Below are 19,508 nucleotides of genomic sequence, written 5' to 3' on the forward strand. Positions count from 1 at the left end.
TGTTTACCTTTTGATAGTCCACGTGCTTCTTTGTTTTGGTATCCCTAGTCCTGCCCCCTTGTTTTGTGACTCCACCCCTGATTCTTTATTCCTGTCCCTCGTCTTCCCGGTGTCATGTTTAAGCCCTGTGTTTGCCCTTTGTTTTCGCTGGTCTTTGTTTGATGTCAGATGTACTGATTGTTTGATTTGTTTGTATGCTGGTTTTGACGTGTTGATTGTATGTTTGAGTTTGTCTGAAGTGCTTTGGATTTCTGTATTCTGTGTTTCTGTTCGTCATGTCTGCCTATCGATCTCTCTGTGTTGGTTATATGAACCTGGACCGTCATGACCACGACCCTGGATTTGCCCTCAATAAAAGTCGCTTATCTCTGCATGTTAATGCACTTAAACAAACATTTAATTACTATTTAATTAAGTAAATTAAATCTAATGTTTACACAAAATTAAGCCTCTGATGGGATGTGCTTTATTTATTTATTTTTTTTAGATAAAAATTGGGTGTGTCCCAGATACTATGTGGTGGGCACCCAATACTATCAAATGAGCACCAGACTATGTTGTGAGCACTATATACTATTAGGTATTCACCTATGATGTTTCAGTTATCTTTATCTGGCATCATTCGCTTCAAGATTTGTTTCCAGAGCTCACACTTACATCCTGGACAGTGGTCTGGTCTTCTGTGGATGGACAGCAGTGTTTATAATACTATATCTAGTATATAGTATATGTATATATATATATAAAGTTTTAGGAATTATTTTTTTGGGGGCTTTTTAAAAAGTCACATTAAGTTAGCAACAATGATAATTATTCATTTTTATGTCATTTTAAACAAATCACATAGCATACTCTCTTACAGTGAATAATATCTAAATTTCTGATTTTGTCGTCATTAAATAATTATAATATAGATGAAAGTAGACACATATAGTGACAGACTGTTACATAAAAGCTAATCAATATAGTAATATTATTACTATACAAAGAAATTGTGCTGTAAACAGTAGGAGCTCAATACTTCATTGTGAAGTAATGGCTTTTATGTCTGTTGTGAAATAAAGTGAATATATTATGTAATGATGATGAACGCTAAATAACTGGTTAATCAATCATTAGTTGAATGTGAAGTACGAGGTAATATATGCATTATAAACTAGTGCTTTATTAAGTGTTTCTCCTCTCTTTTCAATCATATTTGTATCACATAAAGAACAGCAGATTGCTCAGTCCTGCTGTTCCACACACTCTGCTCTAGATGGCAGTAGAGGCCTTCCGATACAGACCAGTACAGAATCAATGAGCATGAATATTAAACAGTGGAGTCATTTACATTTACATTTATATAACCAACCAAGATGTGTGTAGCCACACACTTCTATTGACTAACAGCTAAATTAACTCTTTTAATGGGTACTTGCATGTAAAGTAGCTGAACTGGACAGTCACACACAGCAGAACAGATAAACAGTGGTGGACCCACTGAAACAGAATAAACTCTAATGAATAAACAACATGAAGCTGCTTCAACACAACTCAAAGACACTTTATTTAACTGCAGTGGATTTTATTTTAAGCATTTAAAAGTATTTTAGACGCCACTTTGCTCAAACATATATTACACATCATCATGCTGAGAGATTTTCAGCTGTGTCTTTCACAGAGTCACAGAGGAAATGGGCGTGTTATTAGTTTCTGTTTGAGATGCAGCTGAGGACACAGTACAGTCACAGAGACAGACAGAGATGAAGACAGGGTGTAACCCTCAATATGACAGTTTCTATTTGAGATGCAGCTGAAGGTACAGTGTGTTCACAGAGACAGTTACAGTGCACGTTTCAGGGCCGCTGATATCTGAGCTGGTGTTAGTCTGTGATCCTGAACTCAGAATGAAGATCCTCCTCATCTTCACCCTCTTCCTTATTTCAGGTAAGGAGATGCTCTTCTATATAATCAGCACTATCAGCAGCGTCAAATGAAGCCTTTACTCAGATGGACATTTGTCCTCTTTTAGTAGGTGGAGGAGAATCAGAGAGAGTGATGGGATATTCAGGAGGACGAGTCCTCATCAAGTGTAGATATGAGACACAATACACATCAAACCCAAAATACCTCTGTGAGGCTCCATGGCCCTGCATGACGAAGCCCATTTGGACAGACGCTAAAAATGAGTGGATAAACAGTGGAAGATTCTCACTGTTTGACGACACCAGAGCTGCACAGTTCTGGGTGGTGATCAGGGAGCTCACTGTAGAGGATTCTGGAACATACAAATGTGCAGTTTGGAAATCTGGCATTGATGTCTACTCATCAGTGGAACTGAAGGTAGAGGAAGGTGAGTCTTTCCCAGCACTGCACCTGTTTATTATCCTACACCTCCAGCATCATTAACATCAGCTACAGTGAGGATGAATGTACAAACTCCCATAAAGGATAAAGAGCAGAAACCATGTTCCATATAGCCCTGTAAACAAACACATACTGATATTAACAGTGTTATTACAGACTCGCTCTCTTCAGACACCCTTTATCTGACCATCTCATCTCTGATTGGATGAATCCTCTTTAACCCCAGCTGTTGAAATGTGTTTACATACAGTAGCTGTTCATGTGTGATGATGACTGTGGGATTATCAGATTGTGTTTATAGTTCTTGGTATTTGCTGAATGTACTTTGTGAGACCTTCACTATGATGTTAGTAGATCTCGTCTCTAGTTCAAAGCTATTTATTCTGTTTCTATCATCTCTGAATATGGACTTCCTCTGAATGTGTTAAGCTGTAGTGTGACTATAGACAAACTTCCTGACTCAACATCCTTTACTCATAAATATAATCTGAAAATACTGTCAGTCGAAGGACGTGACGTCCAGAGAAGTGACCGAATATGCAGAGTGAGGAGTTCAGTGATATTGTGTAGAAACTGTGAAGGTGATTGTTTATGATTGACAGATCTGTCCTACGAGAAGAGCATCAGTGTGACTGGCCATGTTGGAGGAAGTGTCAACATCAGCTGCAAATACCCACAATCCCACAGCAGTTACCCAAAGTTTCTCTGTAGGAGAGTGGGCCCTGTTAATTGTAGTTATGAAACATCAGTTAAAGAGAGCAGAAGATGGATAAATGATGGAAAACTGTATCTACATGATGATGGAAAGCAGACCTTCACTGTGATCATCAACCGTCTGACTGAGGGAGACTCTGGTGAATACTGGTGTGGAGCTGAATCAGACTGGACATCTGACCATGGATACAAGGCCTATATCACACAGATCAACCTCAGAGTTACTGGTGAGTCAATGTTATTTTAATCAATCTCTTTACTTTCAAAATCTTCTATGTGTTTATGGAGTATGGAAGTTAGAAGTATGCAGCATTATGGTTGGTCTATGGTTTGTTTAATCAGTTGATTGGTCTTCAAAACCACTGAAAACCTGCAGCCAGTTCGGCCACTTGAGAGCAAGACTGGACACCCCTGACATAAGGAAGCTGTCGCAACATAAATGATTATTATAGTGAAATATGTTATATTATGTTGTGTAGAACATTATTTGTCCTGTGTGAAGAGATTAGGGCAATCGAATGACAACACAAGATGACAAATCTAGAAACACATTTTTCTTTTTACTTCATCTCCTTTAACAAAACCAGGAACAGCATCACCCTCAACATCACCATCAAGCCCTGCTGCAAAGACCATAGAAACAAACGCCCCTACAACTACAATAAAATCCTCATCCAAGACTTCAACAGGTATAATGTCCATGCAGTATCACAGTCACGGCATTATAGTCAGTAATAAAGTACACAGATAATAGGCCAGCCTGACCTTTACTTTCTATCTGCAGAAATTCTACCACAGTCATCGACATACATCAGCTCACTGACCACGAACCCAACCACATCCTCAATGCCTAAGACCATACCATCTTCTTTGTCAGGTGATTAAACTTCACATATAAGCAAAGAACATCTGCTCTTCTATTGTTAGCCTGATCACTTCAGAATGTTTGGAATATCATTTGTGACTGAGTTATGATTCTGTTTCTCCATAACCACTACTCCCAGTTTCCTCTGTGCTCACTGGTGTGTCGGTGATTGTGTTGCTGCTTCTGTTTGGACTCTTATTCTTCATAGTCTTTCTTAGAAGGAGAGGCAAGACTCAAGGTACCATCACACAAAAAACATGCGTATATATGCAATGCTTATGGCCTATGCACACACAGTTATTTGGACTATTCATTTGACCATAGAAAATTTCCATAGGAAACAATGTTTAGTAAAGATGTGGCGTTGGGCTCCTGTATGACAAATCATGACAGTGGCTGGAAATATTATTATCACTTTTTTCTTTAATCTGCATGTTCGGATAAATTGATCATTGACTGCATTCATTAGGCCCTATGTGGCCTAACCATGATGGGTAGATGCTGCCCTCTTCTGGATATAAATGAACATGCATCAAAAGAAACAACAACAACATTTTCAGGGCAATTGTACAGCCTGTTTATCTTTCAAGTTATGAACTTTATTGATCTAGCAAAAATTGACAAAACTGAGCTAAACCTGATATTGTGGTAGTTTTATGGCTCCGTCTGATTTTGTCAGACTCTGAAGATTGGTATGTTGCCATAAATGGATCCTTAAACACATTTATTAGGCACCAGTGGACTAACAGAGATCAGGAGATGCTGCCCTCTTCTGGCTATAAACGAACATACATCAACAAACAGTTAACACATTTTCAGGGCAGTTGTGTTTATCTTTTAATAATTGATATTTTACACATCATTTCATGGAATTGGTTCTCCTCAGACCCAGGCACAACCCAAAGCCAGTCCTTCAGAGGATTCTCAGCTGTCCACAGGGTGAGTGAAGATGTATTTCAAAAAGACTCCCAGAGAAAACAACATTTCTACCATTGACATGTTTAAGAATGAATAATCATAGCCTGAAAACTTCACGTCAGTCTAACTGCTCCAGTAGAAGTAAAAACTGCAGTTCACTTCAGAAACATTGTAATTAAGTCATTGTTTTCATTTATATTTCTGCTTTTAGGTTTTCCATCTTTTCAATAACTATGAAGAGATTAAAGAGAGTAAACATGTTCCTACATCAGATGCTGGAATCTTCACAATCTACTCTATTGCTCAATCCACAAACCCCTCAGAACCTTCTCAAACTTATTATGAAAATGTCCAGTTACCCACAAACATCTCAGAACCTTCTCAAACTGACTATGAAAATGTTCAGTTACCCACAAACCTCACAAAACCTTCTCAAACTGATTATGAAAATGTTCAGTTACCCACAAACCCCACAGAACCTTCTCAAACTGATTATGAACATATCCAGTTGCCCTCAAGCTGTGACTTCCCAAATCCTGTTTATTCTCCTGCTCAGTTACCATCAAATTCTCCTGACCAGGTCACCTACTCCACAGGTCAGTTACCCACATTTCTCTCTGATTCCTCAACAAGTCCCTCTCTGCCTTTAGCTGGAACATCTACAGAAGGCCCAACATACGCAACAGTGAATTTCAATAAGAAGGTAGGCAGAGCGAGCGATGCTGTTACCAGAACAGCCTTTAGCAGCGATAAGGACTCATGTGACTATGCTACAGTCAAACATTAGTGGAAGCAGCTTTCAGTTTAAACTTGGATGTTTATGCACTTCCACCAAAATGAGCTGGAATATTTTCCTTTCACACAAAGAAATATTTACTTCTGGAAGTGTGTAAATGTGTTTTGGATAATATTGTATGAAAAGTTTTATAAATTGTGGTTATAGATGGCATTAATATTCAGCTATGAGGTTCTGTGAGTTGTCTAATCTGTTAGATGAATACAGATATTTTACAGTGTTTTTGTTTTATATATATAAACATATCTGTGTGTGTGTGTGTGTGTGTGTGTGTGTGTGTGTGTGTGTGTGTGTGTGTGTGTGATGGGCAGTACAACCTGGTATACCTAGTCAGTCATGGGGTTTAAAATGAATCAGTTTGAATCCCATTGTAATGATGCAATGTAAAGTATATTCTACATTCCACTGAGCTTCTGTACAGTGTGTAATAAAGGCTATTTGTGTAAAGTTCCTTAAAAGGGTTATTTCACTCACCACTAACCAATCAGATTGAGTCCATCAGACTCCACTCACCAATCAGATGTAGTCTATCTGACTCCTCCACTCACCAGTCTGATTCAGTCTATCTGACTCCCACTCACCAGTCTGATTCAGTCTATCTGACTCCCACTCACCAGTCTGATTCAGTCTTGATGCCTGTCTCTTATAAAAAATGTAAAACTATAAAACCAAACTGAATAAATCTTCTGACCTGATCAGATCTTCATTGCTTAAATACTAAGTAAGAACTAATTACTAAATAAAAAATGTGCAACAAAACTGAATAAATCTTCTAACCTTGTTAATACTGTGTTGCTTAATTACTGAGTAAGAACTAACAGATGTCTTTTAAAAGATTGTTATTGTAAAGTGATTAAACTCTTTCTTTAATCACATTTGTATTACATGAACACTTAGAAACACACAGCTTAGAAAGTGTGTGTGTGTGTATGTGTGTGTGTGTGTGTGTGTGTGTTACACAGAGAACACAGCAAGGGCTGCTCAGTGCTGCTGTTACACACATTGTGCTCTAGATGGCAGTAGAGGCCTTCTTACCCAGACCAGCACAGAATCAGTGACATGAACATGAATATTCAACAGTGGATTCATACATATTCATTTACTGACAGTCTAAACCAAAGGACAATTCTGGTGCTGAAATCCTCTCAAAGTAGTTCTGGACTCGGGGCTCCTACTCCAGGAGAAACTACAGAGACATTAAGGAGATCCCACTTTTGACTTTTCTTTCTGATGAGTACCTTCAAATACTGTAACTGGTACACATCAGTACAGTTAAACAGGGGTGGGGACACTGAAACAGGCCAAACGCTAATGAATGAAAACAAAGACAATGTTTACTTTTGCTCAGTGAATTTTATGGAAAGCTGATATATATTATCACACACCATCTTCCTGAGATGACGTTTTCACCTCTTTCTCTCTCAGTATCAGAAAGGGGAAGTGGGCATGACATCAGATTCTGTTTAAGATGTAGCTGAAGATGCAGCCCAGTCACAGAGTCACACAGAGGCAGGGTGTACATTTCAGGGCCTCTGATGTCTGTCCGAACTCATCATGAAGACCCTCCTCATCTTCACCCTCTTCCTGATTTCAGGTAAGGAGATGCTCTTCTAAATAATCAGCACTATCAGCAGCGTCAAATGAAGCCTTTACTCAGATGGACGTTTGTCCTCTTTTAGTAGGTGGAGGAGAATCAGAGAGAGTGATGGGATATTCAGGAGGAGGAGTCCTCATCAAGTGTAGATACGACACAGGATACACATCAAACCAGAAATATCTCTGTAAGAGTTCATGGTCAAACTGTGCTGACCAGATCAAGACCGAAGTTCAAAATAAGTGGATAAACAGTGGAAGATTCTCACTGTTTGACGACACCAGAGCTGCACAGTTCTGGGTGGTGATCAGGGAGCTCACTGTAGAGGATTCTGGAATGTACCACTGTGGAGTTGATAAAGATTTGGCCATTGACGTCTACAAACGAGTGGAACTGAAGGTAGAGGAAGGTGAGTCTCTCTCAGCACTGCACCTGTTTATTATCCTAAACCTCCAGCATCATTAACATCAGCTACAGTGAGGATGAAGGCAGAAACCTACAGCAGCTCCTTTTACCACTGTTATCACAGAATTAGTCTCATCAGACTTTTCCAGACCATCTCATCTCTGATTGGATGAATCCTCTTTAACCCCAGCTGTTGATGTGTTCACATACAGTAGCTGTTCATGTGTGACGATGACTGTGGGATTATCAGATTGTGTTTATAGTTCTTGGTATTTGTTGAATGTACTTTGTGAGACCTTCACTATGATGTTAGCAGATCTCGTCTCTAGTTCAAAGCTATTTATTCTGTTTCTATCATCTCTGAATATGGACTTCCTCTGAATGTGTTAAGCTGCAGTGTGACTATAGACAAACTTCCTGACTCAACATCCTTTACTCATAAATATAATCTGAAAATACTGTCAGTCGAAGGACGTGACGTCCAGAAAAGTGACCGAATATGCAGAGTCAGGAGTTCAGTGATATTGTGTATAAACTGTGAAGGTGATTATTTATGATTGACAGATCTGTCCTACAAGAAGAGCATCAGTGTGACTGGCCATGTAGGAGGAAGTGTGAACATCAGCTGCAAATACCCACAATCGCACAGCAGTTACCCAAAGTTTCTCTGTAGGAGAGTGGGCACTGTTAACTGTAGTTATGAAACATCTGTTAAGGAGAGCAGAAGATGGAGAAATGAGGGGAAACTGTATCTACATGATGATGGAAAGCAGATCTTCACTGTGATCATCAACCATCTGACTGAGGGAGACTCTGGTGAATACTGGTGTGGAGCTGAATCAGACTGGACATCTGACCATGGATACAAGGCCTATATCACACAGATCAACCTCAGAGTTTCTGGTAAGTCAATATTATTTTAATCAATCTCTTTACTTTCAGAATCTTTCTTCTATGGATTTCTGGAGTTTTGGAGCTTGAAGTGTACAGAATTACAATGTAAGACTCTATAATTGAGCCTGCAGTCTGGAAAAGGTCAACACTAAATTCCCAAACTGTCGTCACCACTCAGCAGCTTTTCATTCGGCAGCTGTGACAGAACAGCTAATCAACAGGGAATCAGCCAGAAATGAACCCAATACCATATGCTGAACTAAATGGGCTGTAAGAAGCTTTACAGACCGGCTGGAACAAAACAAGATTAATACAGATCTGGCAAAAAATGACACAACTGAGCTGAACTTGATATTGCGGTGGTTTTATAGCTCAGCCTGATTTGGTAAGTTGTTTAGCAGTTCTTCGTTCACACCTGCCGACTGAAAAGCTGCTCAGTGGTGATGACAGTTTGGGAATTTAGTGGAAGGAGCTGGAGAACGAACTGCCGGCTTTGCAGTGAGTGTGCGGAGTTCGTTACTCTGAAGTAGCAACAATATAATAACTATTTATTGGGCAGAAGGAAGTGCTGAGATTAAAACATATTACACGCCACGTTCACGACCCAATTAATTAATTTATTTATTTATTGAACTAAAGTCAATAGAAGACTCGAGGACATGTGTCATTGTGAATAACACACTCCCTCTCACGTTCTACTGCTTCATTATTTGGTCTGTATGATATGATCTTAAGGAAAGTTTAATGACAATGAAACAAGAAAATATGACATGATTTTTCCCCCTTTCTTTTTCAGGTTCAATATCAAAACCTGAAACACAATCAACCTCTTCAACATCTGAAACCGCAATGAATTCCTCCTTTAAAACATCCATAGGTATGATGTTCATACTGTACATATCTGGGTGAATTTTAGTCACAGTGATAATGTACACAGACAATAAGGACCAACTGATGTTTTCTTTCTGCAGATATTCCACCCCAGTCATCAACATACATCAGTTCACTGACCACAGAACCAACCACATTCTCAATGTCTAAAAGCCCATCATCTTCAACGTCTGCTTCTGGTATGAACACTTAATGTACACACCAAGAACATCTGCTCTTGTATTGTTAGTTTGATCAGCTCAGAATGGTTAGGCTGTAATTTATTCCTGAGCTCTGACTTTGATTCTCCATCACCGCTATTTCCAGCTTCCTCTGTGACGACTGCTGTGTCTGTTCTGATTCTGGTGCTGCTTCTGATTGGACTCGTATTTCTCATACTGTGTTTACAAAAGAGAGGCCAGATTCAAGGTATGATCCCACACAGACAGTATGCTTACTTATTTACACGTATATTGTTATTTCAGTTACTAACTGCATCATAGGAAATTACCATAGAAGACAATGTTGAGTGAAGACGTGGTGTTGGGCAAATTATGACTGTGGCTGGGTTCATTATTAGTTTCTCCAAGACACTTCACATGGATTTTTTTAATCGGGATGTTTAGATAAATGGATCAGTAAACACATTTATTAGGCCCAGGTGGACTAACACTGATGGACAGATGCTGCCCTCTTCAGGCTATAAATGAACATGCATCAACAACCTGTAAACACATTTTAAGGGCAATTGTACCCCCTGTTTGCCTTTCAAGTAACTGATGTTATACACCTCATTTCATATTCAAATCTGATTTCTAATTTACATATTGATTAATGATTAATGGGATTGTTTCTCCTCAGACCCAGGCATGACCCAAAGCCAGTCGGTCAGAGGATTCTCAGTAATCCACAGGGTGGTCAAGATTGTATTTCAGTGTAGGCTCCCATTGGAATAGATTATTAACACATTAACATAAAAGCTAAAACTGGACTAATAAGATTAGTCTGACTGCTCCAAAATGAGCATTGCTTATCCAGGTTCTTCTCTAGGTATTATTTTCATCCTATTTATTTAACTCTGCTGTTAGGTTTTCTGTGCTTTCGTTGACCATGAGGAGATTAACGATCATAGACACCTTTTATCTTCAGATGCTGATGTTTCCACAGTCATCTACACTACTTCTCAATTACCTACAAGCCTCTCTGAACCTTCTCAAACTGTTTATGATGACGGCCAGGTACCCTCAAGCTGTGATTTCTCAAATGCTGTTTATTCCACTGTTCAATAACCATCAACCTTAACTTGTCTTAACAACCTTAACACGCACATAAACATTCTCTAAGCCACTTATCCTCCTGGGTTGCAAGGGTGCTGTGGCCTGTCCCAGCTGTCATTGGGTGGAAGGCAGGAAACACCCTGGAGAGATCGCCCGTCCATCACAGGGCAGACACACAGACATATACATTTACAAACAAACTCAGGGCAAATTTAGCATCTCTAGTTGGCCTGACTGCATGTTTTTGGACTATGAGAGAGAACCAGAGCACCCGGAGGAAACCCACACAGATGGGGGAAAACCATTTAACTCCACACAGAAAGGACCTTGTTCACCTGGCTGGGAAATCAAGCCCAGGCCCTTTTTCCTGAGAGGAGACAGCGCTACCCACTATGCCCTCCACAGCAGAGTTATCCGCAATTCTCTCTGATTCCTCATCAAGTGCCACTCAGCGTTCATCTGGAATATCTGCTGAAGATCCAGCATAAACAGCAGTGAATTTCAGCAAGGATGCAGGCAGTTCTGCTGATGCTGTTACCAGAGCAGCGTTTAACCAGGAGAACGACTCATGTGATAGTGATATAGTAAAAAGTTAGCAGAACAAGTTCTGTTTTCACGTTGAAAAGCCTGTTGATAGTTGTCTATAGCTCGGTTTGATGTGATTTAAAATGAGATTAAAGGTTTGTAATCTGTTTGATGAATACAGTGGTGTTTTGTGGGTTTGCTGTTTTATATATAAGTGAAGGGCAGTGGAGGGTTGAGTGTCTTAGAGACCTGGGCTCACCTCTTGTACCACCATTGTATACATATTATGTATAGGTAAATAGAGGAGTCCCATCAGTGCCCCGTCCGGACCATCCAGCACCACGTCCCAGCGGTTGTCCTAGAAGCAGTCCAGTCTTGATCCAGTGCCACATCAGCTCTGGGACTGTCTATGTGTGTGTGTATATATATATACCATTGCTGGACCAAAGATACAAAGGGTTTAGGGCCTGTATGTTTAAGAATGGTTGTGGAGGTAAAGTCCTGTCCGCTTGGAGGTTCCAGACCTGTTATTTTGCGTTACCAAAGATGCAATGCTGCTACAGTCATGAAATTATTCTACAATAGAAATGACCAAATACAATAAACTGCTGTAAACCTTTGACAGGGGTGGAAATAGGCCAATTCCAAACTGCCTCAACATTAGAGTCATCCATATTTACTCCCTCTGGACAGATAATGTATCCTGGAAAAGGAAGTGGAGCACAGATGAAATCCACACTTCTTTCAATTAACATATAGATGATTCTTTAATAATCTTGCTAAGGCCTGACAGACATGACTGATGTGTGTCGGGATATGTGGAAAAAATCTTCAATGAAGTTTGTGATGAATTTACCCAGCATGTCTCTAAGAATGTCATTAACGACAGGAGCTTCGGACAGGCTGAACAGCATGACTGAATACTCGTAGTACCTCTTAGTGGTGATGAAGGTGGTTATCTACTCGTCACCCTCTTTCATTCTAACAAGGATCTGTGCACTGCGAAGGTCTAGCCCTTAACTTATTATTTGAATATCTATATTAATAACCATAATAATGCTAATGAATACAATAATAATAAAGAAATAATTGCCAGTTGCACAGCAAATTTCTAAACACTGACATGGAATCGTTTGACCTTCTCTTTTGCCTTCCTGGTCTCACAAAGCTCAACTGAAAGAAGCAGGTGTGCATCGTAAACAGGCTTTCCTGATTAACGCAAGACGAACGTTCACAGCCTTCTCTTGGGTTTTCTTCACTTTTGTGTCCAGATTAATGAGCACATTCTCAGCTGTTTGACTGCAAATAATACATAATCCAAAATTTCCTCTAGAGGGCACTATACTCTCAAAAATAAAGGCACTAACAAGGGATCTTTGACACAATGCCATAGAACAGAAAGCACCTGTAAATGATGGTTCTTTGAAGGACTATTTTTGGAAATTAAGAATTCCAAATGTGAAAAACGTTCTTTGTATTTTCAAATATGTTGAGCCTATTAGTTTTTCCTAGAACAAAGATCATGTGATCGCAGAGCAAAGATCATCAGCTCTACTGCATGTGTGCATATGCAGACAGCAGTCATATGTCATATGTGGTCACTGTAATGACAGGATAATGATCATCTCAGAATGTAGGATTATATGGAGGTTCTTGAAGCTCAATCCAGTGCTGAGTGGATGTTCATGCTAAACGTTCATGTGGTTGGTTAGTGTAGTGGGTAACACCTCTTCTACACTGTAGACTGGGGTTCAATCTCCCACTTGGGTAAGCACCCTACACTATACCAATCAGGGTCCTTGGGCAAGACTCCTAACACCACCTTCGCCTACCTGTTTAAAAAATGATCAAACTAAGTCGCTCTGGATAAGATCGTCAGCCAAATGCCATAAATGTAAACGTTGGTTGGCACGGCAACCGGACAAAGACTCAGAACCTTATATTTTGCTGGCTGGCTGCTTCATCTTAAACCGATTAGTGACCTGTAGTGTGGTGAGCCTACTCTCCATGACCTTAAATATTAACATAATACTACATAATTGTTACACGTGGCTCCTCCCACTCCCCCATGTGCTTTTTGTTTACCTTTTGATAGTCCACGTGCTTCTTTGTTTTGGTATCCCTAGTCCTGCCGCCTTGTTTTGTGACTCCCCCCCTGATTCTTTATTCCTGTCCCTCGTCTTCCCGGTGTCATGTTTAAGCCCTGTGTTTGCCCTTTGTATTCGCTGGTCTTTGTTTGATGTCAGATGTACTGATTGTTTGATTTGTTTGTATGCTGGTTTTGACATGTTGATTGTATGTTTGAGTTTGTCTGAAGTGCTTTGGATTTCTGTATTCTGTGTTTCTGTTCGTCATGTCTGCCTATCGATCTCTCTGTGTTGGTTATATGAACCTGGACCATCATGACCACGACCCTGGATTTGCCCTCAATAAAAGTCGCTTATTTCTGCATGTTAATGCACTTAAACAAACATTTAATTACTATTTAATTAAGTAAATTAAATCTAATGTTTACACAAAATGAAGCCTCTGAAGGGATGTGCTTTATTTATTTATTTTTTTTAGATAAAAATTGGGTGTGTCCCAGATACTATGTGGTGGGCACCCAATACTATCAAATGAGCACCATATACTATTAGGTATTCACCTATGATGTTTCAGTTATCTTTATCTGGCATCATTCGCTTCAAGATTTGTTTCCAGAGCTCACACTTACATCCTGGACAGTGGTCTGGTCTTCTGTGGATGGACAGCAGTGTTTATAATACTATATCTAGTATATAGTATATGTATATATATATATAAAGTTTTAGGAATTATTTTTTGGGGGCTTTTTAAAAAGTCACATTAAGTTAGCAACAATGATAATTATTCATTTTTATGTCATTTTAAACAAATCACATAGCATACTCTCTTACAGTGAATAATATCTAAATTTCTGATTTTGTCGTCATTAAATAATTATAATATAGATGAAAGTAGACACATATAGTGACAGACTGTTACAAATAAGCTAATCAATATAGTAATATTATTACTATACTAAGAAATCGTGCTGTAAACAGTAGGAGCTCAATACTTCAGTGTGAAGTAATGGCTTTTATGTCTGTTGTGAAATAAAGTGAATATATTATGTAATGATGATGAACTCTAAATAACTGATTAATCAATCATTAGTTGAATGTGAAGTACGAGGTAATATATGCATTATAAACTAGTGCTTTATTAAGTGTTTCTCCTCTCTTTTCAATCATATTTGCATCACATTGAGAACAGCAGATTGCTCAGTCCTGCTGTTCCACACACTCTGCTCTAGATGGCAGTAGAGGCCTTCCGATACAGACCACTACAGAATCAATGAGCATGAATATTGAACAGTGGAGTCATTTACATTTACATTTATAGCATTTGGCTGACGGTCTTATCCAGAGCGACTTACAGTTTGATCATTTTACACAGGTAGGCGAAGGTCATGTTAGGAGTCTTGCCCAAGGATCCTTATTGGTATAGTGTAGGGTGCTTACCCTGGTGGGGGATTGAACCCTAGTCTACAGGGTAGAAGGCAGAGGTGTTAACCACTACACTAACCAACCAAGATGTGTGTAGCCACACACTTCTATTGACTAACAGCTAAATTAACTCTTTTAATGGGTACTTGCATGTAAAGTAGCTGAACTGGACAGTCACACACAGCAGAACAGATAAACAGTGGTGGACCCACTGAAACAGAATAAACTCTAATGAATAAACAACATGAAGCTGCTTCAACACAACTCAAAGACACTTTATTTAACTGCAGTGGATTTTATTTTAAGCATTTAAAAGCATTTTAGATGCCACTTTGCTCAAACATACATTACATATCATCATGCTGAGAGATTTTCAGCTGTGTCTTTCACAGAGTCACAGAGGAAGTGGGCATGTTATTAGTTTCTGTTTGAGATGCAGCTGAGGACACAGCACAGTCACAGAGACAGACAGAGACAAAGACAGGGTGTAACCCTCAATATGACAGTTTCTATTTGAGATGCAGCTGAAGATACAGAGACAGAGTTGCAGTGCACGTTTCAGGGCCTCTGATATCTGAGCTGGTGTTAGTCTGTGAGCCTGAACTCAGAATGAAGATCCTCCTCATCTTCACCCTCTTCCTGATTTCAGGTAAGGAGATGCTCTTCTAAATAATCAGCACTATCAGCAGCGTCAAATGAAGCCTTTACTCAGATGGACATTTGTCCTCTTTTAGTAGGTGGAGGAGAATCAGAGAGAGTGATGGGATATTCAGGAGGAGGAGTCCTCATCAAGTGTAGATATGAGACACAATACACATCAAACCCAAAATACCTCTGTAAGGGTTCATGGCCAGGGCTCACATGTACTGATCAATTCAAGACAGGAGTTAAAAATAAGTGGATAAACAGTGGAAGATTCTCACTGTTTGACGACACCAGTGCTGCACAGTTCTGGGTGATGATCAGGGAGTTCACTGTAGAGGATTCTGGAACGTACAACTGTGCAGTTGATAAAGATTTGGCCATTGACGTCTACACACCAGTGGAACTGAAGGTAGAGGAAGGTGAGTCTCTCACAACACTGCACCTGTTTATTATCCTACACCTCCAGCATCATCAACATCAGCTGCAGTGAGGATGAATGTACAAACTCCCATAAAGTATAAAGAGCAGAAACCATGTTCCATATAGCCCTGTAAACAAACACATACTGATATTAACAGTGTTATTACAGACTCGCTCTCTTCAGACACTCTTAATCTGAGCATCTCATCTCTGATAGGATGAATCCTCTTTAACCCCAGCTGTTGATGTGTTCACATACAGTAGCTGTTCATGTGTGACGATGACTGTGGGATTATCAGATTGTGTTTATAGTTCTTGGTATTTGTTGAATGTACTTTGTGAGACCTTCACTATGATGTTAGCAGATCTCGTCTCTAGTTCAAAGCTATTTATTCTGTTTCTATCATCTCTGAATATGGACTTCCTCTGAATGTGTTAAGCTGTAGTGTGACTGTAGACAAACTTCCAGACTCAACATCCTTTACTCAGTTAAAGAGAGCAGAAGATGGATAAATGATGGAAAACTGTATCTACATGATGATGGAAAGCAGACCTTCACTGTGATCATCAACAGTCTGACTGAGGGAGACTCTGGTGAATACTGGTGTGGAGCTGAATCAGACTGGACATCTGACCATGGATACAAGGCCTATATCACACAGATCAACCTCCGAGTTACTGGTGAGTCAATATTATGTTAATCTCTTTACTTTCAAAATCTTCTATGTGTTTATGGAGTATGGAAGTTAGAAGTATGCAGCATTATGGTTAGTCTATGGCTTGTTTAATCAGTTGATTGGTCTTCAAAACCACTGAAAACCTGCAGCCAGTTCGGTCACTTGAGAGCAAGACTGGACACCCCTGACATAAGGAAGCTGTCGCAACATAAATGATTATTATAGTGAAAGAGGTTATAGTATGTTGTGTAGAACATTATTTGTCCTGTGTGAAGAGATTAGGGCAATCTAATGACAACACAAGATGACAAATCTAGAAACACATTTTTCTTTTTACTTCATCTCCTTTAACAAAACCAGGAACAGCATCACCCTCAACATCACCATCAAGCCCTGCTGCAAAGACCATAGAAACAAACGCCCCTACAACTACAATAAAATCCTCATCCAAGACTTCAACAGGTATAATTTTCATGCAGTATCACAGTCACGGCATTATAGTCAGTAATAAAGTACACAGATAATAGGCCAGCCTGACCTTTACTTTCTATCTGCAGAAATTCTACCACAGTCATCGACATACATCAGCTCACTGACCACGAACCCAACCACATCCTCAATGCCTAAGACCATACCATCTTCTTTGTCAGGTGATTAAACTTCACATATAAGCAAAGAACATCTGCTCTTCTATTGTTAGTCTGATCACTTCAGAATGTTTGGAATATCATTTGTGACTGAATTATGATTCTGTTTCTCCATCACCACTACTCCCAGTCTCCTCTGTGGTCACTGGTGTGTCGGTGATTGTGTTGCTGCTTCTGTTTGGACTCTTATTCTTCATAGTCTTTCTTAGAAGGAGAGGCAAGACTCAAGGTACCATCACACAAAAACATGCGTATATATGCAATGCTTATGGCCTATGCACACATAGTTATTTGGACTATTCATTTGACCATAGAAAATTTCCATAGGAAACAATGTTTAGTAAAGATGTGGCGTTGGGCTCATGTATGACAAAACATGACAGTGACTGGAAATATTATTATCACTTTTTTCTTTAATCTGCATGTTCGGATAAATTGATCATTGACTGCATTCATTAGGCCCTATGTGGCCTAACCATGATGGGTAGATGCTGCCCTCTTCTGGATATAAATGAACATGCATCAAAAGAAACAACAACAACAATTTTCAGGGCAATTGTACAGCCTGTTTATCTTTCAAGTTATGAATTTTATTGATCTAGCAAAAATTGACAAAACTGAGCTAAACCTGATATTGTGGTAGTTTTATGGCTCAGTCTGATTTTGTCAGACTCTGAAGATTGGTATGTTGCCATAAATAGATCCTTAAACACATTTATTAGGCACCAGTGGACTAACAGAGATCAGGAGATGCTGCCCTCTTCTGGCTATAAACGAACATACATCAACAAACAGTTAACACATTTTCAGGGCAGTTGTGTTTATCTTTTAATAATTGATATTTTACACATCATTTCATGGAATTGGTTCTCCTCAGACCCAGGCACAACCCAAAGCCAGTCCTTCAGAGGATTCTCAGCTGTCCACAGGGTGAGTGAAGATATATTTCAAAAAGACTCCCAGAGAAAACAACATTTCTACCATTGACATGTTTAAGAATGAATAATCATAGCCTGAAAACTTCACGTCAGTCTAACTGTTCCAGTAGAAGTAAAAACTGCAGTTCACTTCAGAAACATTGTAATTAAGTCATTGTTTTCATTTATATTTCTGCTTTTAGGTTTTCCATCTTTTCAATAACTATGAAGAGATTAAAGAGAGTAAACATGTTCCTACATCAGATGCTGGAATCTTCACAATCTACTCTATTGCTCAATCCACAAACCCCTCAGAACCTTCTCAAACTTATTATGAAAATGTCCAGTTACCCACAAACATCTCAGAACCTTCTCAAACTGACTATGAAAATGTTCAGTTACCCACAAACCTCACAAAACCTTCTCAAACTGATTATGAAAATGTTCAGTTACCCACAAACCCCACAGAACCTTCTCAAACTGATTATGAAAATATCCAGTTGCCCTCAAGCTGTGACTTCCCAAATCCTGTTTATTCTCCTGCTCAGTTACCATCAAATTCTCTTGACCAGGTCACCTACTCCACAGGTCAGTTACCCACATTTCTCTCTGATTCCTCAACAAGTCCCTCTCTGCCTTTAGCTGGAACATCTACAGAAGGCCCAACATACGCAACAGTGAATTTCAATAAGAAGGTAGGCAGAGCGAGCGATGCTGTTACCAGAACAGCCTTTAGCAGCGATAAGGACTCATGTGACTATGCTACAGTCAAACATTAGTGGAAGCAGCTTTCAGTTTAAACTTGGATGTTTATGCACTTCCACCAAAATGAGCTGGAATATTTTCCTTTCACACAAAGAAATATTTACTTCTGGAAGTGTGTAAATGTGTTTTGGATAATATTGTATGAAAAGTTTTATAAATTGTGGTTATAGATGGCATTAATATTCAGCTATGAGGTTCTGTGAGTTGTCTAATCTGTTAGATGAATACAGATATTTTACAGTGTTTTTGTTTTATATATATAAACATATCTGTGTGTGTGTGTGTGTGTGTGTGTGTGTGTGTGTGTGTGTGTGTGTGTGTGTGATGGGCAGTACAACCTGGTATACCTAGTCAGTCATGGGGTTTAAAATGAATCAGTTTGAATCCCATTGTAATGATGCAATGTAAAGTATATTCTACATTCCACTGAGCTTCTGTACAGTGTGTAATAAAGGCTATTTGTGTAAAGTTCCTTAAAAGGGTTATTTCACTCACCACTAACCAATCAGATTGAGTCCATCAGACTCCACTCACCAATCAGATGTAGTCTATCTGACTCCTCCACTCACCAGTCTGATTCAGTCTATCTGACTCCCACTCACCAGTCTGATTCAGTCTATCTGACTCCCACTCACCAGTCTGATTCAGTCTTGATGCCTGTCTCTTATAAAAAATGTAAAACTATAAAACCAAACTGAATAAATCTTCTGACCTGATCAGA

General features: G+C 39.3%; 2 protein-coding genes across 2 annotated transcripts; both read left to right on the top strand.

The window, feature by feature from the left end:
• Nucleotides 1-1,769: 1,769 nt before the first annotated feature.
• LOC119264699 (polymeric immunoglobulin receptor-like) lies at nt 1,770-5,633 on the top strand. The gene is made up of 8 exons (XM_037543332.1): nt 1,770-1,929; nt 2,015-2,335; nt 2,952-3,290; nt 3,651-3,752; nt 3,848-3,940; nt 4,068-4,166; nt 4,815-4,867; nt 5,058-5,633. The coding sequence occupies exons 1-8, from the start codon at nt 1,890-1,892 to the stop codon at nt 5,631-5,633; spliced, it is 1,623 nt and encodes a 540-aa protein (XP_037399229.1). The 5' UTR covers nt 1,770-1,889.
• Nucleotides 5,634-16,308: 10,675 nt separating this feature from the next.
• LOC119264700 (cell wall protein RBR3-like) lies at nt 16,309-18,801 on the top strand. Its single transcript, XM_037543333.1, has 6 exons — nt 16,309-16,462; nt 16,819-16,920; nt 17,016-17,108; nt 17,236-17,334; nt 17,983-18,035; nt 18,226-18,801. The coding sequence occupies exons 3-6, from the start codon at nt 17,078-17,080 to the stop codon at nt 18,799-18,801; spliced, it is 759 nt and encodes a 252-aa protein (XP_037399230.1). The 5' UTR covers nt 16,309-16,462; nt 16,819-16,920; nt 17,016-17,077.
• The last annotated feature ends 707 nt before the right edge of the window (nt 18,802-19,508 follow it).

This window comes from Pygocentrus nattereri, chromosome 12 (assembly GCF_015220715.1).
Source record: "Pygocentrus nattereri isolate fPygNat1 chromosome 12, fPygNat1.pri, whole genome shotgun sequence".
In the NCBI taxonomy this organism is placed as follows: domain Eukaryota; kingdom Metazoa; phylum Chordata; class Actinopteri; order Characiformes; family Serrasalmidae; genus Pygocentrus; species Pygocentrus nattereri.

Coding starts and splice junctions, on each gene's coding strand:
- LOC119264699 (XM_037543332.1), top strand. CDS start 1,890: ATGAAGATCCTCCTCATCTTCACCCTCTTCCTTATTTCAG. Junction 1,930..2,014: donor CACCCTCTTCCTTATTTCAG/GTAAGGAGATGC, acceptor GTCCTCTTTTAG/TAGGTGGAGGAGAATCAGAG. Junction 3,941..4,067: donor CATACCATCTTCTTTGTCAG/GTGATTAAACTT, acceptor CACTACTCCCAG/TTTCCTCTGTGCTCACTGGT.
- LOC119264700 (XM_037543333.1), top strand. CDS start 17,078: ATGCCTAAGACCATACCATCTTCTTTGTCAG. Junction 17,109..17,235: donor CATACCATCTTCTTTGTCAG/GTGATTAAACTT, acceptor CACTACTCCCAG/TCTCCTCTGTGGTCACTGGT. Junction 18,036..18,225: donor GATTCTCAGCTGTCCACAGG/GTGAGTGAAGAT, acceptor TTCTGCTTTTAG/GTTTTCCATCTTTTCAATAA.